Source organism: Larus michahellis, chromosome Z (assembly GCF_964199755.1).
Source record: "Larus michahellis chromosome Z, bLarMic1.1, whole genome shotgun sequence".
NCBI classification, from domain to species: Eukaryota; Metazoa; Chordata; class Aves; order Charadriiformes; family Laridae; genus Larus; species Larus michahellis.
In genome coordinates this window covers 68,318,926-68,342,198 of record NC_133930.1, presented here as the reverse complement: position 1 = coordinate 68,342,198, position 23,273 = coordinate 68,318,926, and the positions used below count along the sequence as shown (strand labels likewise).

At 36.8% G+C, this 23,273-nt stretch overlaps 1 protein-coding gene across 1 annotated transcript in view; it reads left to right on the top strand.

Moving 5' to 3' along the window:
- The window catches only part of PRR16 (proline rich 16), a 109,200-nt gene extending 86,453 nt beyond the window's left edge, over nt 1-22,747 (top strand). Inside the window, 1 exon segment of the mRNA XM_074570692.1 lies at nt 21,856-22,747. Within this exon segment, the coding sequence (XP_074426793.1) occupies nt 21,856-22,614 (759 nt within the window). The 3' untranslated portion in view covers nt 22,615-22,747.
- The last annotated feature ends 526 nt before the right edge of the window (nt 22,748-23,273 follow it).

Sequence of the window (23,273 nt, the reverse complement as noted above, 5' to 3'; positions counted from 1 at the left end):
TGGAGATTTTGCCTATTTACATTTCAGTTTCTGCAGATTGCTTTTTGGTATCTGAAGTTGCTCCAAAACTACAGTAAAGTCTCCTGCCTTCTTTATGTCCGGTGTCTTGATGGCCGCAGAGACTTCTCTAGTGCAGTTACAGCATAGGCCAAGGGAGGAGGCTTTTCTGGAGGCATGGCTGCGCACCCTGCGCAGCAGAGACCGCAGGGCAACAGGAGCTCCCTTTGGCTGGAACGGTGCAGCTTGCTCCGTGGCTTTGCTGGCAGAGGAGGTCAGCGCGGGGGAGACTTGTCCTCAAGGTCTAGGTAATCTGTTTAGGCCAGCAAAACTTTATAGCATGCAGCTGGTCTGAAACGTGGTGCCTAACATTACACCGTTGGCCGCAGGGTGGGCAGCTCAGGGAGAGCAGTCAGGCATTGTGCCGGTCTCCATGGTGGTGCCTGAGAGATGTACCAAGTGCTGCTACAGGAGCAGTGAATAAGATAAGGTGGAGGTTTTGGTCCGTGAGGGCTGCACGGTATGTTTCACAGCCACTTTACATTCAGGCAGTGAACAGTTTTTTTCCATTTCTAACCGTAATGGATTCCTAAATCCTCAGGAGAGTTTTTGTTAAGTTATATTTAAAGATTAACATGTCTTGCAGAAGTTTTGCTCTTCAAAGTCTTCCTTCTATCATCTTGTTGGTAATGTACTAGCAAAAGTGAGAAAGAGATTATAAGGATATATGGTTAACTGGCTGATTTGTGTAGTATCATCACTTTCAGATGGCTGTAATCACTGTATGACAGTTTTCTCCCTTCAATCACTCCGCGAATTTCAGTGTTTCTAGGTGTCAGACACCCAAGAGAAGCAGGTACGTTACACTCTTCCGTGCGAAGAAGCATTCTTGTGTATTCTTACTGTCACTTTGACGCATGGAGCAGTGTTAGGACAGTCAGCATATTTCTTCTTAGAGTTGTGTACTGGTGATGATTACTAAGCTTTGAGGAATCTGAATTTTTCTTACACTTTTACTTGCTATGTGGATGTTGCACGTGCATGGTACTATTGAATATGAAAATTTTAACAGCTAGTTTAACATTATCAGTGCTGTGGCTTTGGTACCTCACAGTGGTGCAATCTGGAATACTGATGTCTTGGCAACTGTAGCAATTAGCAAATCTCCATGTTCAGATTTTATGAACATGAACACAGTAGCCTGTGCCAGGAACCAGAACAGGAGCTCAATGGAAAAAGAGTTAATTTTCTTTTATTACTGCATATTAATGAAGTGATTTTTATTCAGTTTAGCTATAGCTGCTTTAAAAGTTGACCAATGTAAATGTCAGTTAGGCTTTGAGCTAACATGGTTTACTTTTGCTTTGGCTCAAATGTTAAATATTTTGTAGTGGACCCGTGACTGCAGGGAAGTTGTTTGAGAAAAGATAACAGTGAAAGATCTGAAGAGCAAATAGGTGTGTGAAATGTCAGATACCAAGATCATGAAAACCGTGTTTAATTTTGTTCACATGTTTAATCAAAACAAGGTGGAGGATTAAAAATAGTGTGATACAAGTGAATACTGTAATGGACAGTTGCAATATCTGCAAATAATATATTTCAAAAGATTTGACAAGGCAATATGAGTTAACAGAAAATAGAATTTAATTTGATTTTCATTGAATGTTGCTTCTTTGATCAAAATATTTCATAGCTCATGGATTAAAGACAGCTATGTCTTCATTTTTCATCATGAAAAGAAATGATTTCTCCCCTGACTTCTAAGATCACAAGAATTAATTTTCACCTCCTATTTTGGTAGAATGCACAAAATGAAAAGTTGGAGCATAGTGCCTGGTTTTAGTAAAGAATTTGAATAAGCCAATCTGCTTTTTTTTCCTCTTTGTTTTTCAAAGTTTTCATTTTATTGAGAGAAGGAAGTAGATGTATAAAGGAGTTAAACTGGGTAGCAAGCTGGAAAGAAGTGAAACCTAAAATCCTTTTTGTTTTTTTTTTTTTTTTTTCTTACTTAGAAAAGATCTTGTGTGTTTGAAAGCCAGAGTGCTTTGTTCCAGCCATCAGCTGGTCTTATAAAGATATTACTGCTTGCTGCTTTTTGTAAGTAAACACATTAATCTGAGAGTGACATGCACTTGGGTGTCTAGCTAAGCTGAGGGGTTTTTTTTAAGTTAAAGTCTAATGTTTAGCTTTCTGTAAACTTTCCTGGTTTATCATGAATACAACAAATAATTGTAGCCTGCCTTAAATAAGTATTCTTCAGAAGATTAATTCCCGCAGCTTGGATTTATTTATTTGTATGTTCATTGATTCTCCTATCTAAACTCTGCCCTTAGAGAGAAGGATTAAAGGTAACTCTGCTGCTGTTAGTACCAATGGAAAGAACTGTATTATTGGTGGTTTTTTCCAATTAGGATTCACCCCTTACTAGAACACAGTGAGGAAAAAAATGCAGATTCTTATGCTCTGCAGTCCTCTCTTCCACTCCATCAGTAAAAGCTGTCAGCATGAATGAACATGTTGTGTATCTCCACCGACATCTTGGCTTATGGATTCCCCTTGTTATTGCCTCTTTTATATCATCCTGATGTTTTCTTTATTCTCTTTCTCTTTCTTTAGGTAACACTGCTAACATTTCAGATTGTACTTATTGGTTGTGAGGATCCTAGTTTTATCTGTGGAGTGAGAATCTGATGTCAGCGAATAGAAACACATTGATTTAATTAACAAGGGAACTAAGTCCTTATTTCATTATCTGTAATGTGGGTGTACTTTTTTACAGAAATCATACTACAGTCGCAATACTCAGAAGTTTCAATCTTTTAGCTGTCAGGACTCTATTCTGCCTATTAACTCCATTTACCCTAATAATTTTAGGAAGCCTATAAACTGCAATTAGATAGTCTGAACATAACTGTGCTTTGTCCTTGCTAAGCTTCTGAAAGACCTGAATATTGGCTGCCTCACAAAAGAACGAACATTCTTACTGCTTACCTCAATCACTTTTATTCTTTAAAAAAATATATATTAAAAAAAAATTAAAAGAAAAGAACAAAAAACCTAAAACTCTGTCTTACATTCACTGCTTATTGGGTACTACCATGCCTACCTAGATCTGCAGGCTGTCCTTTTTCAGTCTCAGACTATTGCATACATTAATGTCGTATTGTTACATGTCCCTGAAGTAGTGAGTCTATCTTTTTTTTTCAACCACGTCTATCCCAAAGATGCAAAGTTAATTATTTTCCTATTTCATAGTGAAGCTGCTCTACTTAAAGGTCTAAGTGAAAAATCCCACAGCTAATGCTTCTTGGCACCCAGTTTTCAATTGCTTTTTTATATTTGTTTTTAATACAAACAGAAAATGGTTTTCTTGTTTTGGAAGTAGCACTGTAGCATTTTTCTTTTACGGCACATTAAATTATCCTGGTTCTGGGATTTATATTTTTGTATGTCAGAGGTGTTAGAAATTTTGAATTCTTTATATACCTGTGCATAAGGCAGTGCACACAATGCAAGCTTATGAATAAACTGAGCAATTTTTATGCTTCGTTTGCTTCATTACCTTTCTGCTGTGACTGTTTGTATATATGGGTGCAACATATTTGTATTTTTCATAATAGTCGACGTAATATCTGCTTGGAAATGAATGCATGTTTGTGCAGCATGTCATTGTTTCTGCTAGTCACTGAGACACCATACTGCTGTTTATTTTTGTTCAGTGGAAAAAATGGTCACTACAAATTATGATAGTCCTTTGTGGGGAAAAAGTAGTATTTTTATAATGACTTAAAAACAGCTAATTAAGTTAGAGCTGCATCATCTGTGTGCTGTGTAACCAATGAGTGGTTACCCCAAATATGGGTCTCAGTGCATCTTGGAACTCAGTGCCAGAAGCTGAATGATGTGTGAGAATAGCTGTGGGTGCTTAAATGGGTGAGATTGTATTGGTTAACATGTAAGGAAGAGCTTACTTGATGGAGAATTTGTGAAGAATATTATGTCAAGGGATAATTATGTTTATGTTACTCCTGGTTTATTAACAGTTACGCATACCAGAGAGCCTTCACAGTTTTCTGAGAGCTAGGAACACGCAAGGCCAGAGAATTCATAGTGTATAATTTAGGTAACCTTGCAAATGGGTAATGAAGTGGGTATAGAGACATGAGAGCTTCAGAAAGTCAGAGTGATTTTGACAGAAATTCTATATCCCTTTATTAATTTGCTGATTAACTTGCTTGTACTGCATGGAAACTTGGAGCACCAAGCCAGACGCTAACAAAGCAGAAGCAGCCTGGGGGACTGATAGAAAACATTAAAAGTTTGGTGATGGGGACTTCTGCAGTCTCACACTTTGCTGTCGTCGTCCATTAAAGCATGGTGATTTTGAGATGGGTAGGCCTATGAAAGCTGAAGCCTGAAATTCGGAAACTTGATCAGAAAGTTTTATCTTTCAGTACCAAAGAGAACGTGTCTCAACTGCTAAGACAGGTCACTGCTGCTTTGCTGTTACTTCATGTAGCTTTTTGTCACCCCATATCCATCTTTTGTAACAGGTTTTATAGGCTCTCTTCCTGCGTGAACTTCAACTCAACTCATGCACTGTAGTATTTCACCTGTCTTTCATATAACGTATGTATTTACTTTGGATTTTTTTTTTTTGTCAATAACTATCATTGCTTTCTTCTTGAAATTTGGGTTCTGGGACAAAGTTTAAATCACTCCTTGAGAGATTAGGCAGCTGTGAGTAGCATTTGAATGGGAGCAAGATCTAAGACCCCAAGTAGTGCTATGAGTGAACATGGCTTAGTGGTCAGGGGTGGTGCATCATGTTCATAGTCACCATGGGGACATTTAGCGTTATGTAGACTAATAAGGTCATTTACTTACACCTTGCTCTTGAAAATACGTAATTTCCACAACTACTTAAAAGAGCTGGTATCTAAAACATAATTTCCACAATATATAGTCAGATGAATTGAATTTGGAGTGTTTTTTTCAATAAATGTTCTAGTGCATGCATTGCAAGGAAATGTTAACGAAAGAGGTATTCGGATTTTGAAACATCTCTACACTTGAAACTTGACTATAAGTGTTTTATTTATCCTGCTGTAGAGAGAACCTATTAGACAAAAAGAATTAGCCAACAAGATTAGCCAGCAATGTTCTGCTCTGAAACGGTGTTGAAGAATAATAGTAACAAGTAGCACATATTTTGTGGGGAGGGTTGCACACAAGAGCAATGTTACTCTTGTTCCAGAGTGTGCAGTCGAAATGGATGAGAGCTAAAGATAAGGAGAAAAACAGTGCCACATAAAGATAAAGCACCTTTCTTGAGTTAACACCGCAGTTATGTCAACAGCAGAGCTAGAAATCAGAAACCACTGGGCACAGATCTATTTCCTGTGATCTCTTTCAAAGTTGTCTGTAGATTACACATTATTTGAATAGGTAACAGCTACATTCAAAACAACTGTGACTTTTCTTCTCTGTCACAAACAGAAAAAGAGATTAAAAACATGTTAACAATTAGTCCTTCTGCTGCAGTACCTGTGATGTGATAGGAGCATGTACAATGACTTAATGGCGCGGTTTTGTAATATCATCATGTTGTTTTTACACTTCTTGATCTGGAAGAGGGGGAAATTTTGACTTAAAAATTATTAAGGATGTAAAATCAAGAGCCACAAAACTGCCTGCTATAATCATGAGGAGAGGAATCATCAGTGGACACCTCTTTTTTTTTATCATGGTTCTATCAATGCGAAAACGCCGCTATCATAACTGTTAGTCTAAAAATGTAATTCAGCCCTTCTGTGTTACTAAGCTAGTGAAAAGAACAAACAAAATACATTGATCACCAGGTTAACCAGATATATTGTAAATATTTTATAGCAAGTGTAAAATATGCATATTTACATTTAACAATACTTGTATAATAATGCATATAAAAGAAGAGTTGGGAAAACGTAAACCCTTAACAGTGTTTGTGATGTTTTGCAGATCTGCTTTTGTCTTAACTGTTCTGATGTTATGAATAGTAGAAGTAAATATGATCCTTTTTTGTACTTTCAGGTTTTGTTTTTTTTATCTCCTGACAAGTACTGTCAAGAAGGTAGCTGGCTTGTGTCACAATCATGCTGCACAGAAATAAATGATTAAATCAGACACAGATATTAAATAGCAGAATTTTGTACATAGTACTAATGTCTTATCAATAATTAACTAGTAGTAATTTAAATATAAAAAAATATAGTCTCTAAAAGATAAATTAAATTTAAATGTTATTTAATGTTAATTTTTCTTTCTCACCAAATTCTCATTTTTAATACATTGTTTCTAGCCCAAAAGAAACATCTTAACTTCTACCAGGAAGATGCCTAATGTGTCAGATCTTACACTGTTAACTTAAAATAAATATAATTGTTTTGAGTAAAACTAATAACCTCTGTTAAGCGTTTTAAAAAACTAAATACAATTCCATAGTGTTTTAAGTAATTTTCATTTAAAACTTTAAAGTAATTTGCAGAACTTGCTTTTTTTTAGGCATTTCAGAATTGCTTTATTTTTCAAACACAGATGATATTTTTGATGGAGTTTGCAGCACTTTCTTGTATTAGACATATAAACTCTTTGCCTTTTTATGAGGCCTGTTTTATGAGTCTGAACCCCAAGTATCTGCATTTACAGCTTATATATGATTTGCTAAAAGGGCAAATCTTGGCTTTAAAATTCTAGGCCTCAGTATTAAAGTATGAATTACAGCTATAAAGCTTAGCTATATAATTTTCTTTTCACTAATAGCCCAGAAAACAAAATGATTATTTGTTCAGTGCTGTTTGTTTATGTTGTATACAGCAATAGCTGTATACAATGTCTGTTGTACGTAACATCTTTTCTTCTCACCAGTCATGTTCTGTTGAATAGTAGGGCTGCATTTTTATTTGAAATAAAGTAAACCAAGATGACCTCCATAGGATAGCAGCAGAAATAGGCACTTGGTCTGTCTTCCTCGTGCTTCTCTGTGCATCCCACCAGCAGCACTGGAAAAATTCCACACTTTACATCTAAGACCACTTCAACATAATAGGCACAAAACCATTTCATTCCTGCTGCCACAAGTGCAGCAATTATCAGAAAGGGATTGGGAATTATAAGGACAGGATGTGAGGACTCTTCAAAGTGGTTAGTAATGTGGGTGGCAATCAAAGAAATGATTTAGTACTTGAAGGATTGCATAATTAACCTGAGCAGAAGTTGTGCTGCTTGCCTATAATATATTTTAAAAAGAGGGGGAAAAATAAAAGGGAGAGGAAAAAGTATTCATGTCTTGTAAATTCCAGAAGACAGTGTGAAAGGAGGGTTCAGCCAACAGCGAAAACTGCTTTATTTCTCTTCTCTCCATAAGGTTTCAGTCAGATTTTCCTCATATTCTCTTAGTCACCAGAGAAGTAATTATTAATATGCATAACTTTAAAATAAATATTCTGTAGCTTTTTTATCAACGTACTAACTCAATTGAAAATGCTTTGTAGGGAAGCCAAAACCAGAGAAAAGCTTCAAAGGCTAAGTCTCAACAATTCGTTTCAAGGACTGAATCATTTTGACCTTACCTTTGGTTGGAAATTTGGGGTAGCTGTGCTGAATTTTGGCTGCCGTTTGCTGCCCTGCACGGCCGAGGCAGGGGGTTGCTCCCCGACCCCGCAAACCACTGTGTTTTGCAGACCTGTTTGGAAATGGTTTTCTACTCTCTGCATCAATGCAGTCTACTGCCGCAGCTTCCTGCTGTAGTGCAACTGTTCATCTACTGAGGGAAACAGACCTCTTGAGTTTCACTTTCAGCTTTTAATTAATACTTCTGGTAAGTCATGCCTCTCTCTTGCATTAAAAATAGCAAAACTACACCCAACGGAAACCTGTGTCACAGAAGCAGAGGCATCTGAACGGAATACACAGGAGAGGGACTGGACCACAAGCAGTAACAGTACGGTGTTGTGGTACTGGGTACAACACTGCATACCACATGAGATGGTCAAATTCTCTTTGAAGAGTTCAGTCGTGCTGGGAGTGCAGGTGTATTACAGGCATAACAGGCCCAGCTTCTTCGCAGATTGCGCAAAAGCAAAAAAAATGCTTTCTTTTTTCTTATGTTATAAGCTACCTGATGTTAACCAGAAATAGAATTGGAACAGTAGGTAATAATGCCAAAAACATGAGCTAATGGTCTTATAAGGACAAAAATTTAGTAGTCGTTGCTTGAAAAAACGTACATGGTTTTGTGTTTTGGCACACTCTGAAATAATTACCTCCTTCAAAAGTGCTGGAAATATCTGAGCTACAGATTTCCTGATTTTTTTCTGTTGCGGTGATTAAGAGTACAAATACTAGATTTAAAAACAGAAGACTTCCTAAATCTTACAGATATCTTAAAGATGTTAGTTAGATGTTATAAAGATATCTTAAAGACGTTGTTAGCATTTTTAAGGCTCAGCAAATAGAGTGTGTCTCTCATTGCAGACATTAACTGTAAACTCTGCTCCTTCATCTTTGCTCCCCGTGCATCATTAATTGGTGGGATTTATTAAATTTTTTTGACTGGAAGGCAGTTAAAAAGCTTTTTTTCAAGCTCTGAAATAAGTGATTTTTGATTAAATTCATCTTTAACTATAAAGTAAGTGAACATCTATGTAAAAGTATAACATTATTTATGTTGTATTTTTTTAAACAGCTGTCTTGGCGATGTCACATGCTGGTGTGAATACTGTAATTATTGCTAAATCATTAAATTATATTATTAATTTTAAAAAAGCCTTAGCTACAGTTTGCTTTTATTCACTGTTTAAAATATATATAGACTGTAGTAATGACTTGAAGGGATCAGGTTTATGTATCTGCCTAAGGGAACAAAAGTTTTGACTAGATTATATTGTTGTTAGCTTTCTTCAGATAATTAGCATATTGAATCAAAAATATGGTTCAGGCCAAAGCCATGGAGAGCTGAGACTCAGTAAACTTTTATAGCATTTGGACATGTATAATGTATGCAGAATCAAGGATGAGATAAAACTCCTTATTTTTATATTTCCCTTGTGCTCATGTAGCCTTTTATTTAAAGGAATCTGAAAAAAAATGTTATCAATAAATTTTAAGACAGAATATTCTGTGACTTTTAATTAAATTCCTTAAATATGTTGTGATGCAGTGTGAGCAGAAGTCATTTTACTTGGAGCAACTAATAATTAAAAGGCAACCAAGTATTCATTTCAAACCTACATGGTTCATAGCAATTACTCTCTCTAGTAGCAGGGTTTGGCTGATTCATTACTATTATTTATTAGTGGTGCAAGCTCACCAAGGACTATCTCCTGTTATGTATTCTGCGCAGTACATCCAGATGGAAAAAGTCAAATTGAGTCCCAGGAAGCCTTCAGTACGGTCAATATTACAACATCTTTTTTGTTCCATCGTTCTTGGAACGATGTCTACAGCACACTTAATTCCAGATGTCGCCAGCAGCTCATTGGGAGAACAAGATGGAGAAGGCAGCTTACCCACTTTAAGACCTCTCAGCTGAAGGAGTTATGCAGCATTTTAATAATAATCATCATTATTAATAACATTATTTTTATTCAGGCAGATAGTTCAACCTATTGTGTAAACAGAAGCTTTTTCTTTCAATGAAGCCACATCAACAGAAAGAGCACTGCAGGTATAGCTGAAGGAAAAAAGCCTTCTACTGCCTGTTTTCACTGTAAAAAACAGATGATGCTGTTACTTCATCTAAAATTCGCTTTGAACTTTGGATTTGTTCAAACTTTTAATTAGAATCAGACTTAATGGATTGTGCAATTTTGGGTCATGTTTTGAAGCCAAAAGGTCTGGTTTGAAATGTGTCTACTAAGCTAAACCCTCCAGCTCTGTTCAGCTCTGTTGAAACTGTGTTGTAATAAGTGTCCAACAGGCTTGGAATTAGTACTTCCAGATTAATGCAAATTCATTGCACATTTCATTTGGGCTTAAATGTGGCTTTCGAGCTGTAACAGAAATGGTGCTGAAATATTAAAATAATGGAGGCTGTCTAAACTCAGAGTAGTATTTCACTAATAAAACCCTTTCAATCAAAAAATCCACCAGCCCAACATGTGGTCTCCCAAAAGATATACTGGCTTTTCTTGGGGAACTTCTCTTTGGTTTTAGAACAAAAGGATGTTCAACAATTATTTCTGGAGTCTCTTTTAGACTGTCAGAGGAAAAGAAAGGATGGTGGTTAATATCGTGCCTAGTGAGGTGGTTTATTTAAGATCAGAGAAGTATACCTAGTGCTTAAGACTGGTGTTAACACAAAAGAATTGCAATAGAGTTGTTTACCAGCTTCTCAGAAAATTCTTTTGGGTGTGCTAAATATTTTAAATTCTTTTTCGGAGCAATAATGTTATGAGTTGTTTCCTTTTTCACAATAGGTGTGATTAAAGTATTTGAAGAGTGTACCTAGGAAACTATTTATGTGCTTAGTGGAGCATTTTATTCTAATCCTACAGGGGCACTTTCCATCTCCATGGTAAGCATTACTAGCTTGGGGATGCACATAGTTTAAGGAACTTCTACGTGCTGTTCACATTAATAGTTAAGAGCTTAGGTAAATATTTATCATACATTTAAATTACTGCGATGTGTGATTAGGCAAATCACTGTATTTGTAGTCATTATGAGCCAATGTTTATAGCAAATGTTGTTATATAGGGACGAAAATCTCCAGCAATTTACAGTACTGCATTTTCAGCTGGTTTACAACACTTTTATTTAGAAAACACTAGAAATAATGAGAATGCACAGACTAACCATTCCTTGTTTTTTGTCAACAGGCAGCCATTTTCAATTTTGTTACCTGTTTTGTGAGAGAAAAGCAGTAGTAAGCTGCAGATTCTAAAATGCTGATTTTGAAAGATACATTTGATTCAGAAGACAGAACAAAGGCTCATAGCTCTGGTATTTTCTGGCCTTTTTATATTAGGCAAAAGAGGTCCACTGAGAGAGAGCATTACTGAAACGTGTACACAAGGGTTCCACGTTCTCTTTAAGTTTTTTACAGGGAAGCCTTTTTACTTGCATGTACGTGTGCATTTAAGCATTGAATGCTGATTAGCAATTTGTCTGATTTGTGCCAATGAATTAAAAAGTTATGTATGCAGAAATAGTTATCGAGTGCATATGTACCGTGTCAAGCTTCATCCTTTTCAATGTTTTGTCTTTTCTTATCTTAGTGGCATATAAATAGAGGTCTGCAATCTTCGTGTTTCCAAATAATGTAGTTTATAATTCTGCAAATTTAGGAGAAAAACCCAAATAATAAAGTAGCTGTATAGTTGTACACTCTCCTATGTTACAGTCTTTCATTATCTATTTTCAGAGGTAGGATAAAAAATAGATTTCAGTGTGCCCAGAAAGAAAATTAAAATTGTTCTATTACTTTCATGAGCTTAAATAGTCACACAGGCTATATCTACACTGTCAAACCTAAACTCAAAGAGTTTAAAGAAAAAAAAAGGCGTAACTGACATCAGTATAACAATAAAGGGAAAATGGGGAAAATTGCTGACTTCCCGTCAAGTTTCAGTTTTCTTTGTGAGTCATATGAAATTAAACTTTCTTTATATTTTGTTATGTAGTCCTTGTTCGTTTCTCCAGTACTTAAACCCCCTTTTTTCTAGTTGTACATCTTCTTGATGTTCAGAACAAGCTGTGCCAGATTCACTTGCTGCTCTTGGAATCTGTTCTTGAACAGCTCTCAGTTAAAACTGCTGCCCATAGAGTTACGCATCCTGCGTGTTATTTCAAGTATGTGGATTGATTTGCTGTGCTTACACAGTTTTGGTGACTGCGTCATTATGGGCAAGAGAGGGGCGCAAAGGAAAAGCATGGCTGATAACTCAGAGTGGAAGTTCTTTTTTAGTGTTTAGTCTGAGTTGCAGCTTGGCTTTCAGCCTGGGTAATAGTTACGTGTGAAATCACTGCACTCCCTTACCAGAGTTAATACAAGCGTCATCTCTCTGTGTCTGTATATGTGACATAAAAACAGATTTAATCCCGTTTACATTTGCGAAATTAATTACTTTCCTATATTGCCAAATAGGAGATAATGTGAATATTTCACTGCAAGTGTGAAATTCTGTTACCATTCATAAGGAATACTGACTTATTTCAGTTAATAGTTTAGAACAGCAATTTTTTTGCTACAAATATTCTTTGAACTTGCTTTTCTAGAAAGGGATTTTTGTTTGGTTGTTTGGTTGGGGTTTTTTTTGCTTTATTTTCTCAGGGTTTCTGTTTGTTTATCATAATTTTATAAGGGTTCTTTTGTGTGTGACAGGAACTATAATTATACTATTCTTCATGCTATGAATACCTGCCACATACTTGCCTTCGTGTGTCTTGATCTTCCAAGCAGCTTCCCTAGCAAACTTCATCCAAAAGGGTAGACAGAGAAATTACAATAGCTACGTTAAGTTCTTAAAGGGGAACACATAGAACAGCTTACTGCCTTTTCTATTTATTTTTATTATTATTATTCCTTCATGGAAAAGAAGCCTTTTTCCTTTAAGATTTTGTATATGGGCTTCCCAGTTTCCTCTCCCTGAAATGCTAAGTCAGGATGATGATACTGAGCTTTCATGGACTTGTTGCATTCCCGAGAGTCCAGCATATTCTTAAATTTCTATTTATACATTTACATCCGATCTAACTTGGTATTCAGTCTACTTCTAAATGTCAGAGTACAGTTTAGTAAAGCCTGTAGTTGAAAATAATGTATTTCTGAATTCATTTATGTATAGAGACCAAGGTTGGATCAACAGCTGTACAATGTACTCCAAAGGGTAATACTAGTTTGCTGAAGCTACTGGCATATTCTTTAGCAAAAACTTTCTGGTGGCAAGAACTGCATGTGGGTGTTTTTCTTTTATTTATCGAGTTGGGATGTGTCTAAGTTTTCTTAGGATGGTGTTGGTCTTTTAGATACCTTAACGCTGGCAGGTCTCACACTAACCTTGCCCTTCGCTGGTGCTGCAGGGTGGGTGACAGCTCTCTGATGTGCTGCCGTAAGAGTCCTGTCCTGCAAGCTGAATTTGAATCCACCTGGAAGCGTGTATTAACTCAAATATCGTATTCATCCATAGTGTTGTGCGACAGTGTCTTAGCATAAACAGACACCTTCAGATACAAAGACGCTGCTGGATTCACTGTAAAACTTTTATTATAACTTATTAGTGGTGGCAAAAGGACTGCGGGACGTAGCTAGTGATTTGAGTCTTTGTTTCCTTGTGTAAGGTTATTACTCTTTGTTCTACAGAGATTTATCATGTATTTGATGCAAAACAGAAAACAAACTCCAAGCCTGAGAGGGCTTGTATAGCTGTGGTTTTACAAAATAGCTACAGCTTAAGTATTATGCAAGTCCATGAAGCATTTTTCTATAAAAGCTTCTGTGTTTTTTCTCAAGCAGAAAGAGGAGTAGGTGGTATATCCGTATAATGAAAGTGGGTAACTGCAGGATATTACGTATGCTAAAAGCTTATACGAGTTCAAGCAGAAATAGGCATGTTCATGGCAGATAAATATGTCAAGATCTACTTAATGCAAAATCTATTAAGAAGTCCTTGAGTTAGAAATTGTTTGAGACTGGGATAAGATTCTGCAGAAATATTTTTGTGTGACTTTTCTATTCTTGTGTTTTTGCCTGGGCACCTGCTTTTTGTAATTTTTCACAATATTGTGCTAAGTAGACCACTCCTAGTACAGCTCTTCTTTTGGTTTCTATTTGCAATTTTTTGGCTTATGCAACTTTATAAACATGTTTCTAGTTTAAATTTGGTTCCACTTCTCCTCAGCCTGGAAGCTATATTCACTGGGGATGGCAGGGGAGGCAGTGTAGAGAAGTTGGCTGTGGCAAATGCAAAAGATATGAGCATGGATGACTGAAGCTGTAATGTAAGCACCTGACAACAGGGTGAATTCTGCTGTTATGCAGCTTAAAATGTAGAGGGAAATACTGACTCTCTCACTGTTAATAAGGACCTCCCTTTCATTTGTTGTTAGCTCTCTGGTGGTTCAGGACTTACAGGCAAAGACCTGTCAGGGAAAAAACTTGTGTCCTTAGTTATATCGAATGCTCACTTCTGCCAACAAAGAACTAGCAACTCTACGGGAAATAAAGAGCTAAGATGACAGGAAGGTAAATAGTTTGGCAGCCTGTCTTAAAGATTCCTGTAGTAATTATAGCAAGTGAAAAATTTCTTGTAGGATTACAGATTCAATCATAAGGTACTAGAACTACTGACATAGCATATTTGCCAGTTCCTTACTTAAAGGTAAGAGTAGCCTCTGTGTGATGGAGCTGTTGCTGTTTTATGATAAATAGATGGTTCTTCTTCTGGCTTGTCACGCCATTAATTTTTGGATGTATAGTGCAAAATTTATCCAGTTTTCTGGAATTGCTTCAAAAATAATGAAATTAAGACATTTTGATTGTGCTTATCTGTAATTAAACGATACCACCTATTTTTGTTCCTTTCCCAGCAATTTTTTTAGTTCAAAGTAAGAGAGGAAAAACTTCTGCTAGTCTCATGACTTGATCTTAGTTGATTTAAAATCAAAATCAATATCTGTATGTAATTATTCATTTTGTAGAAAACTTCCAGCAAACTGCTAAATTGAATCTCATAGCTGTATGCTGCCATGGTGTAGTACTGAACAGTAATATATGGATTATAACTATTCCATCTCAGAAGTAATATCACAGCTAAGTACCATTTCCATTTTGCATATGCAGCTTTTTTGAGAGGTACTAGCCTGTACAGAAGAAGAAAGTAATTTTAAAAAAAGCAATCTTACTCATAAATCCACATGAAAGTTTGAAGAACATTTGAATCAGTGAAAATATTAGGAAAACATATGAACGTCTTAGGAAAAATTATAATTTTGAAGTTCTGCAAACTTAAAAGTATATGAATCTGTAAAACTATATTACTTTTCCTTCTGAAAAGCAATTTGCTTCTTTATTCAAGAGTTGAAAAAAAGGCACAACAATTGTCTCTGGTGGATTGAGTGCAGCTAGTGCTTTATATATTCATTGAACATCAGTACCTTACTGCCTTCTTTCCCACTGCTGCCTTTAAACAGGAGAAAAAAGAAACCTGGTGAAACATTTGTTGTAAGGAGATAATAAAAATGCCAATAGATTACATGCGCATTGGTTGACGTGTGTTGTGTAATCACACAAAGAGAAGCACTGCAAAAAGTGTTTGTGACTAATTGTAGTTAACTTTTTTTCAGAGAAGTTTAGAGATACAATGAAGAAGTAAAAGAAACTTACTTTCTGTGTCATGTGCTTTAGTCTTATTTTTGCCAAGTTAGATTGTTATAGTGAGATCCTGGCATTCAGTAAGAAATAGGAGTTTCGAGTATTGGTCTAAAAGAGTTAGGATATTCACCCACAGAAGTTCCTTTGCAGAGGAGGTAAAAACCAGGCAAAAGTTATATGTACAATTTAAACAGTGGAAATACTCGGCCAGCATAGGCTGCTTTTGATAATCACAAGACATTTTCTTGGATGAGATTCTCAGATACTTTAAACAGGGACTACAGTTTGACCTCAGTGGAAAAGCAATACTTTATGCTACCTTTATATTTTTAAGCAATTTAATATGAGTTGGATGGCATTGAGAGGTGGGGTTAATTTTAGGATATCTCTGGATTGCACTTCAAGGTGTTCCTTTGTTTTTCTGATTATTATTTTTTTTTTTTAATTGGAGGTGGGTAGTATTTATGTCCATTTGACCTCCTTACTTTGGTAGTACCAATTAATTCTCCATACACTGGTGGTTGCAGCACAGAATTTCTGAGTCTAAAATCACACCAGTAAGATTTTTTTCAGTAGTACGTAACTTAATCTTACCTGTGCTTACCGCAAGGAGCTTTACATTTTCTCTAACAGCTTTACAGTTTCTCTAATGCTCCCAGAGACAACAGGGAGGAAAGCTGTCTCCAAATAATAATCTTTAGTCTCGTTTTACTTAGGGTTCTGTCTTACAAATGTCACACAAATTGTATTCATGTTTAATCTTAGTAAAGCGGGGATAAAAACCTCATGTAATGTTACAGTAGATCATACATCACCACATAAATTTAAAAGTTATATGTACAACTTTCTGCATGCAGTCTTTCTCACAAATGCGCCGGCAACTTTAGCCATTAACTCAAATGTTTTGTCAGCTCCTTGTGAGATGTGCTTTTACATGCTGCCTTTTCTTTCCTATCTTCCGTTACAGTATTCTTTTGCTCTCAGGAATCATGTTTACAACATTCATCCGCTGATTCATTTTGGCTTCTTCAACTTCTATGCTGTATTGCTCAATCCAGAGCGCAACCACTATTTTATTTTTCACTCCCATCTTAAAATCTAGTGATCTGGCCTCATTGCCTGCTCTTAGTAACTACTACCTGGCAAACTGTCAGTATCAAGCAATCCTTGGTTACTTCATTTTTGCTTTTTTTCTTCCCAATGGCTGCTTGTCATCTCCTGCACAGGTACTTTATTTAATTTCTGTCCTCTCTGGGGTGTGGAGTTTTCCCTTCCACTTGTCCTCTTTGGTGAACCTCTAGCATTTCTTTGTTGTTGTTTTCACTGTACTTCTTTTGTGGATACTACTCATAGCATTTATTTAGCAGAAAATTAAGATTAAAATTATCTACCAAACTTAAGCACAAATTTCAGATTTAATCACAGATCTGTCCTTTTCCTTTTGGCTTCTTTTTATTCTCATGCTCTAGTTTTCTGTGTCTAATCCAAACCTGAAAGCTTTTGAAGCAGAGAGAAATGTGTTCTTTTGCTTGTCTGTAAAACATCTCAAGCATCTATGGCATTCTGTAAAGATTTGGATTTTGCTGGTATGACGGAAGTACCCCTGATTACTTCCTACCATCTTTTCAATCATATATTTCTAAACTCTTTTAATATTCAGGTTATTAGTTTGGATATCTTGAGAAAACCTTTTGAAATAGAGATTTAAAAAAAAAAGTTTAAAAAATAAAAGTATTGAAAGTTAGTGCATTGACAGGCAAGAACTTGACAGCAGTAGTATGCATTTGCTTTAGCAAAGATCTGTGATCATCCTACAGTCATACAACACTGAATTTTCTCCTTGAAGCGGTTCTTGTAGTTAGGTACTCAGCAAGGACACAGTTTACAAGAGGCGTTAGTCAGCCCCTCTGAGTTAAGGGATTTCGGGGCAGTGGTGCATTTGAGCGCTTGTCAGTTTCCTAATTAGAATGTTCATAATTAACATTTTTTTTCCCAAATCTATTCGAAGTGTTGAGTGTCTATATAAAAATTCAAAAGAACAAGAAAAAGCAAAATAATTTTGAATTATAACTCTAATTCTACTTTTGTTGATTTCTTTTTTTTTTTTTTAATTTGGTAAATTGCTGTTAGCTAGTGTTGGTTTTTAAACGTACCGGTGCTGTTTTGAGTTTAGGTTGTGATGAGATTTAATTCACATCAACTAATTGCTGGTTCTACGTGATGATTATAAATTCTTATGTACATGTTTTACAGGTGGTGGTGTTGATCTTCTGTCTAGTTTGAGCATTACTGGAAAGAAAGGCTTGAGTGTCTACATAAAAATTTAAAAGGACAAGAAAATGAAAAATAATTTGCAATCAGTAAACTGGAGGTGAAGGATAAATGTAAAATCTACATTAAGTTTGCTTTATGCAAGCAATTGATTTTTCTGTTCATTGTGTGGTAAAGATACCCAGTTGTCAAAATAAAAAACGAAACAAAACAAAACAAAAGCATCCAAAAGCTCCACGCGTATTTCTAATGATAAAGTGAAACTATAAGCAGAGATTTGACGTGTTGGATGATTTAGATTTCAGAATAAAATATTTTGGCTCTGTACATATGTTAACAGACTTTGGTTAATATTTTGGAGTCGGCTAGAGAAATGTAACTCCGTCCTTGCTGGACACCTAATACTGTTGTCCATGAACAACCCAGAAAGGGTGTAGGAATGAGCTGATGTCCTGATTCATTCAGGAGTGTCACACCGGATCCTACAGAGCTTGAAGCCTCAGGCAGGGGAGAAGTGGGCATCTCTGCAGAGCTCAAATCTGTTTAATGGCTAAGGAGCTCCTCAGGCTATAAAAGAATGTCTCCCCCATGCTTGTACATGTGAATCAAGTCCTGTTTTATTCTAGAACTGAAAAACGGACAGATTCTGCACAACCAGAGCAGCTTTTTTGTTTCTAAATATTCTCTTACTTCCACAGGAAGTGTGTTGTGAAATGGAGGCTATTTTTTTCAACCCACTTTTATTTTTTATTTCTTTTTTTAACTACATCGGTTTCACTGTGTTAGTCACTGGTTCTATGTTACTCTTTCATCTTACTTGAATTTTTTCCTTCTGCGACGAAAAAAGCAAAATAAAATAACAGTAAACAGAATCACAACTGGTGGGGGGAATGAATCTGCACAGATAGACTACGTTGTTCTGTCAGAGCCATTTTGTGCTGGTTTTACGTTTTACAAATTCGTAGGTGACAAAATAATTCCGATGTGTACTACACATTTGCCCAGAGGGCAAGAGTTAAACTCCGTCGTCATTTAAATTCAAGGACAGTTCATAACAGACTCTCCTGTTACTCTTGAGAAAGTGTTTGCGCTGTCAGAAGGACTGTTTGAATGGACACAAATTTTCTTATCACCAGGGTCTGCCATTTTAGGACATACGTGCGCTGCATAATTACAGCTATATCCTCACAGCACCAGTGGAATATCATCTTTAATGTGACTCTCTCAAAATAATAAACACCAGGTTTTGTTTCTCTAGAATTACATTGCATGGACTACATTTATTTTGTTCACTATGGAACAGGGATGATCTTTGTTGCATACAAGGCCTAAAGCAAAGAAGCCATCATTTGTGACTGGTTCTGCAGAAAAAAAATACATTAAGTTATTAGAATTTTGTGTATATCTTAAAGTAACATTAAAATGGATTTTCGTTATTTTGTTTTCTTCTGTGGAAGTTGTGAGTGAATTTTATTAAGGTAAGGAGGATTTAATATATTATTTGGATAATCTCCATGAGATTTATCCATAACTGATGGTGCAATAACCACATCAGTAGTCCGTGGCTTTTTCCTCACATGTGCAATGGTGGTTTCTAAGTTCCTGTATGATTATAGGTACCCTTTGAGGGGGGCTGTCGTGGTAGAAAAGAGAGGAAAAGAAAAATTAGGTTTTGTTGGAATAAAGCAGCTGGAAAAGAAACCTATTTTTGTTCTTGGCTTTTTAATATAGCTTTTATTGAGCAATGTAAAGCAACCAAATGTTATCACTTAGCATTATCTAATAACTGTAATATAGACCAATGCTGTCACATGCACAAGCTATCCAGTGCTCCTGTGTGGAGCATCCTTAAGGATATGTCTTTCCTTTCTCTCCTGTCTGCAGCTATCTGAAACTTTTTTTTGTTTCTTTGCTTGCCAAGAAGTTTCTTTAGTCTATGTTGCATCAATACATTCTGTAGCTGTTACAGTTTATTAGAAGATTACGTGTTGGATTCCAGGAGAGCATTCAATAATATATTTAGCTATATACAGGCAGACCCTAATATTTGCACAAATCCATACTAAACTTGCAGAGGGATGCTTGGATTTCAGGCTTAGTGCCTGGAACATAACTGTCTTTTCTTTGTTCCTTTAGATTGAGTGTTTCATTTTGAGAAGTTCTCTCTGCCCGTGTTTGCATATGTAAAGTAAGGTGATAATGTGAGTTCTTTCTCCTGTAAACTGTCCTTCTTGCTATGAATTTTGCATTGTCTTAGTACAGATGTGGTTTATCTGCCTTTGCTCTGGAATTTCCAAGAGTAGTAATATGCTGTACGTTGGAGGAGATGTTTGGGATCTGACAGTTACCAGAGTTCAACTATACCTTTTGACTTCTAGGCTAGTATTTTAAAACCCGATTATTTGGCGGAATTCACGTCTGTCTTTTAAGGGTTTAATATTATTTATACTATATTGGAATATCCTTTATTTTAGCATTATTCCAATTTTAGCATTGGAAAATGCTAAAAGAGAAAGTGAAATGCAACATAGTGTTGGGCTTTGAACAGTGAGTAAATGAGTAGTTGCTTTGGTCTTTGAGAGAAAAGGTATTGTAAATTTTTTTCAAAAATGTTTGAAAGCTGTCTTTTTGAATCTTGGTTATCTGCGTGTTTGCTGTTTTTAGGAGAAGGCAGGCGCTGAACTGAATTGTTGCATATGAATTTTTATGAATTTTGTATTACACGACTCTTAGCTACAGTATGAGCTGTGGAAGCTAAAGTGCTCTTTCATTCTATAGCGGTTTTACTTTCATTATTTACTGTTTACCACTGGGCACATAAGTGAGTTACTGGTTTGACCGAATAAAGAGTCACTGCCTTCAGTAATGACTTTCACTTTCTTTGCAGTTCATATATGGCTTATATTTCTCAACAACAGGCTTACTTTGAAATCAATAGTATTAGGAAGGAATTATTGAAAGCAGGAAGTACAAGTCTCAAAAGAATAAGAAGGATTGATTCAGTGGCACAAGTGGAGGCATCTCGTTTCATTTCAGATATACTTGGGTGCCCCCTCCAGTTCTCCCTCCAGAACGTCACAGATCTCACATAAGGACCGCAAGCAACGGCATAAGCTTTTTATTCATACACCAAGCTTAGCTAATAACATTTCAGCTACTGATTACTTTATGTGTATCCTGTGAAGGATCCTGTAAAGGTTAAAGATCAGTTTTTAAGTGTGTACTTACGTCCCGTGGTGTGTGTTGTAGTTACCTGTAGATTATAACTACAGTTGTTGAGCTAGGCACCGAGTGAAATGCAGCTTTCAGGAAGGACTTTTAATTGTCATATGACAAATTTTCACTACCTAGTAAAGGCACCATCAGTTGCTTGTCCTAGAAAAAATTGAGTAGAAGAAGAAGCCTGGAAGACTAGAAGAGATCTAACGCTATAGAAACTACAAACAGAAATATGGGAGGTAGAGGAAATCTTGGAATAAAATGCATGAGTTAATAAATTCCTGTAACTTTGGAAACCAAGATACTTCTCCTCTTTTCTTGCAGCAAATGCTATTTCAGGATTGCTTCGGAGGATCTCAGATCTTAAGGAAAATATTCATAAAGGGAGATAATGCAGTTGCATTATCACAAGAGGGCAGTTGCTTCTCAGTACCTTATTTATGCTAAAAAACTCTCAGGAAAGAGTGCACCAAAGTTATGATTGTAGGTATATAATATCATCTGTACAGAGATGCATATTTAGATCTAGACTGTGTGAAAGGTCAGAGCTAAAAGGTACTCTGCACAAGATTTGGATTCAGAAGCTGTGATGTAGAAGCTAAAGTTAAATAATTCAGTCTCCTCCTGCACTGGAAGGCAAAGCGTAATATTGAAGGATTACAGTTCACTTACAATGATATTACCAACTAAACCCTAGAGGGAAAGAAAAAGAATTTCATTCCAGAGTGTTTCAAGTTATATTTTTTTTTGTATTGAGGTGATGAGCTAGCAAACTAGCCATCCCTATTACTATTATTATCATTATTAGTAGTAGGTTGGTTGGTTGGTTGGTTGGTTGGTTGGTTGGTTGGTTGGTTTCTATTATGTTGGCAAGAAGAAAGAAATAATGGTTTAAAAAGAATTGATGCTTCAGTCCTGGGAATGACAGAACTGATAGTGGAGAGTGCTTCTGTTTTTCCATGCTTTCACTGGGGCAAGTTTTTCTCACTGTTTTCACTCTGGCTGTTGTGCAGGTGGTTGACCAGATTGACACCCTGACGTCCGACCTGCAGCTGGAGGATGAGATGACAGACAGTTCCAAAACGGACACGCTCAACAGCAGCTCCAGCAGCACAACAGCTTCCAGCTTGGAGAAAGTCAAGGTGAGGGGCAGTGCACCCCTCATCAAGCCGCCCGCACACCCCTCCGCTATCCTCACCGTGCTGCGGAAGCCGAATCCGCCCCCGCCTCCACCGCGACTGACGCCCGTCAAGTGTGACGAGCCTCCGAGGCTGCCTCCGTCGGCCAACCCTGTCAAGACTAATGGTACCCTGCTGCGAAACGGGGGCTTGCCAGTCGGGCTCAACCGCATCCCCAACGGAGATATATGCTGTACACCGAACAGTAACTTGGAGAAAGTTGCGATGCAGCCTCTGATGCACAGAGCTGAGAAAGAGCGGTGTCCTCAGCCGGGAGCAAGGGAACGGGTACGATTTAGCGAAAAAGTGCAGTACCACGGCTATTGCCCCGACTGTGATGTTCGGTATAACATTAAAAACAGGGAGGTGCACTTGCACAGTGAGCCTGCCCGCGTTGTGGGAAAGCTGCCGCACCAGTGCCCTCCTCTGCCGCCTCCACCACCTCCACTGCCTCCGTTTCCTCTGGAAAATGGAGGGTTAGGAATAAGTCCCAGTAATAGCTTTCCTCCTCCAAGACCTGCAACTGTGCCTCCACAAACTGCACCAAAACCCCAGAAGACCATCCTGAGGAAATCAACCACAACAACAGTGTGATGTATGCCACTTGAAACAACTCTTTGTTTTTTTTTCCTATATATAAACATAAATAGGTAATGAGCACTTTCTACTTGAGCAATAAAAAGACCCAATGTATTACTCCCAGTGTCCAGTGAAGTGGCATAAAAATCACATGGTAAGTACAAAGAGGAATGCTTGTTGATCTTACTTGTACTCACCCAAAAATGTCATTATGGCAAAGGATGCTGAAAAAATACTCATGCTTTACCTTATAGGTTGTAAGCATCTATTGCAGTTTTATATCTGTAGCGTGGTTTAAAAGACAGTGAAAAGAAAGTTCAGTTTTAAAATACTGAGTGGCGATTTGTGATAGATTTTGTTCTGTCTGACATAGGATCACAGAATCACAACATAAGGGAATAGCTGTTGCTCCTGGGTTATGGGAAACCTCCCGTTTCTAGCAAGTACCTTTTAAAATGTCATTTAACGAAGCAAATTGGAGTACCAGAAAACAGCATTTGACTGAATTCTAGTAAATGCATTTTTCTCCGCCTGACTGCTTGAGCAAAGACATTGTATGCGGAGCAGTGCAATAGGAGGTAATCATCAGACTTTCAGGAAGCTTGATCTTTGGTGGGGAGGTAAAGAAATAGTTGAAAGGTATGTTGACCTGGCTTTGGGAAACTGAATTATCT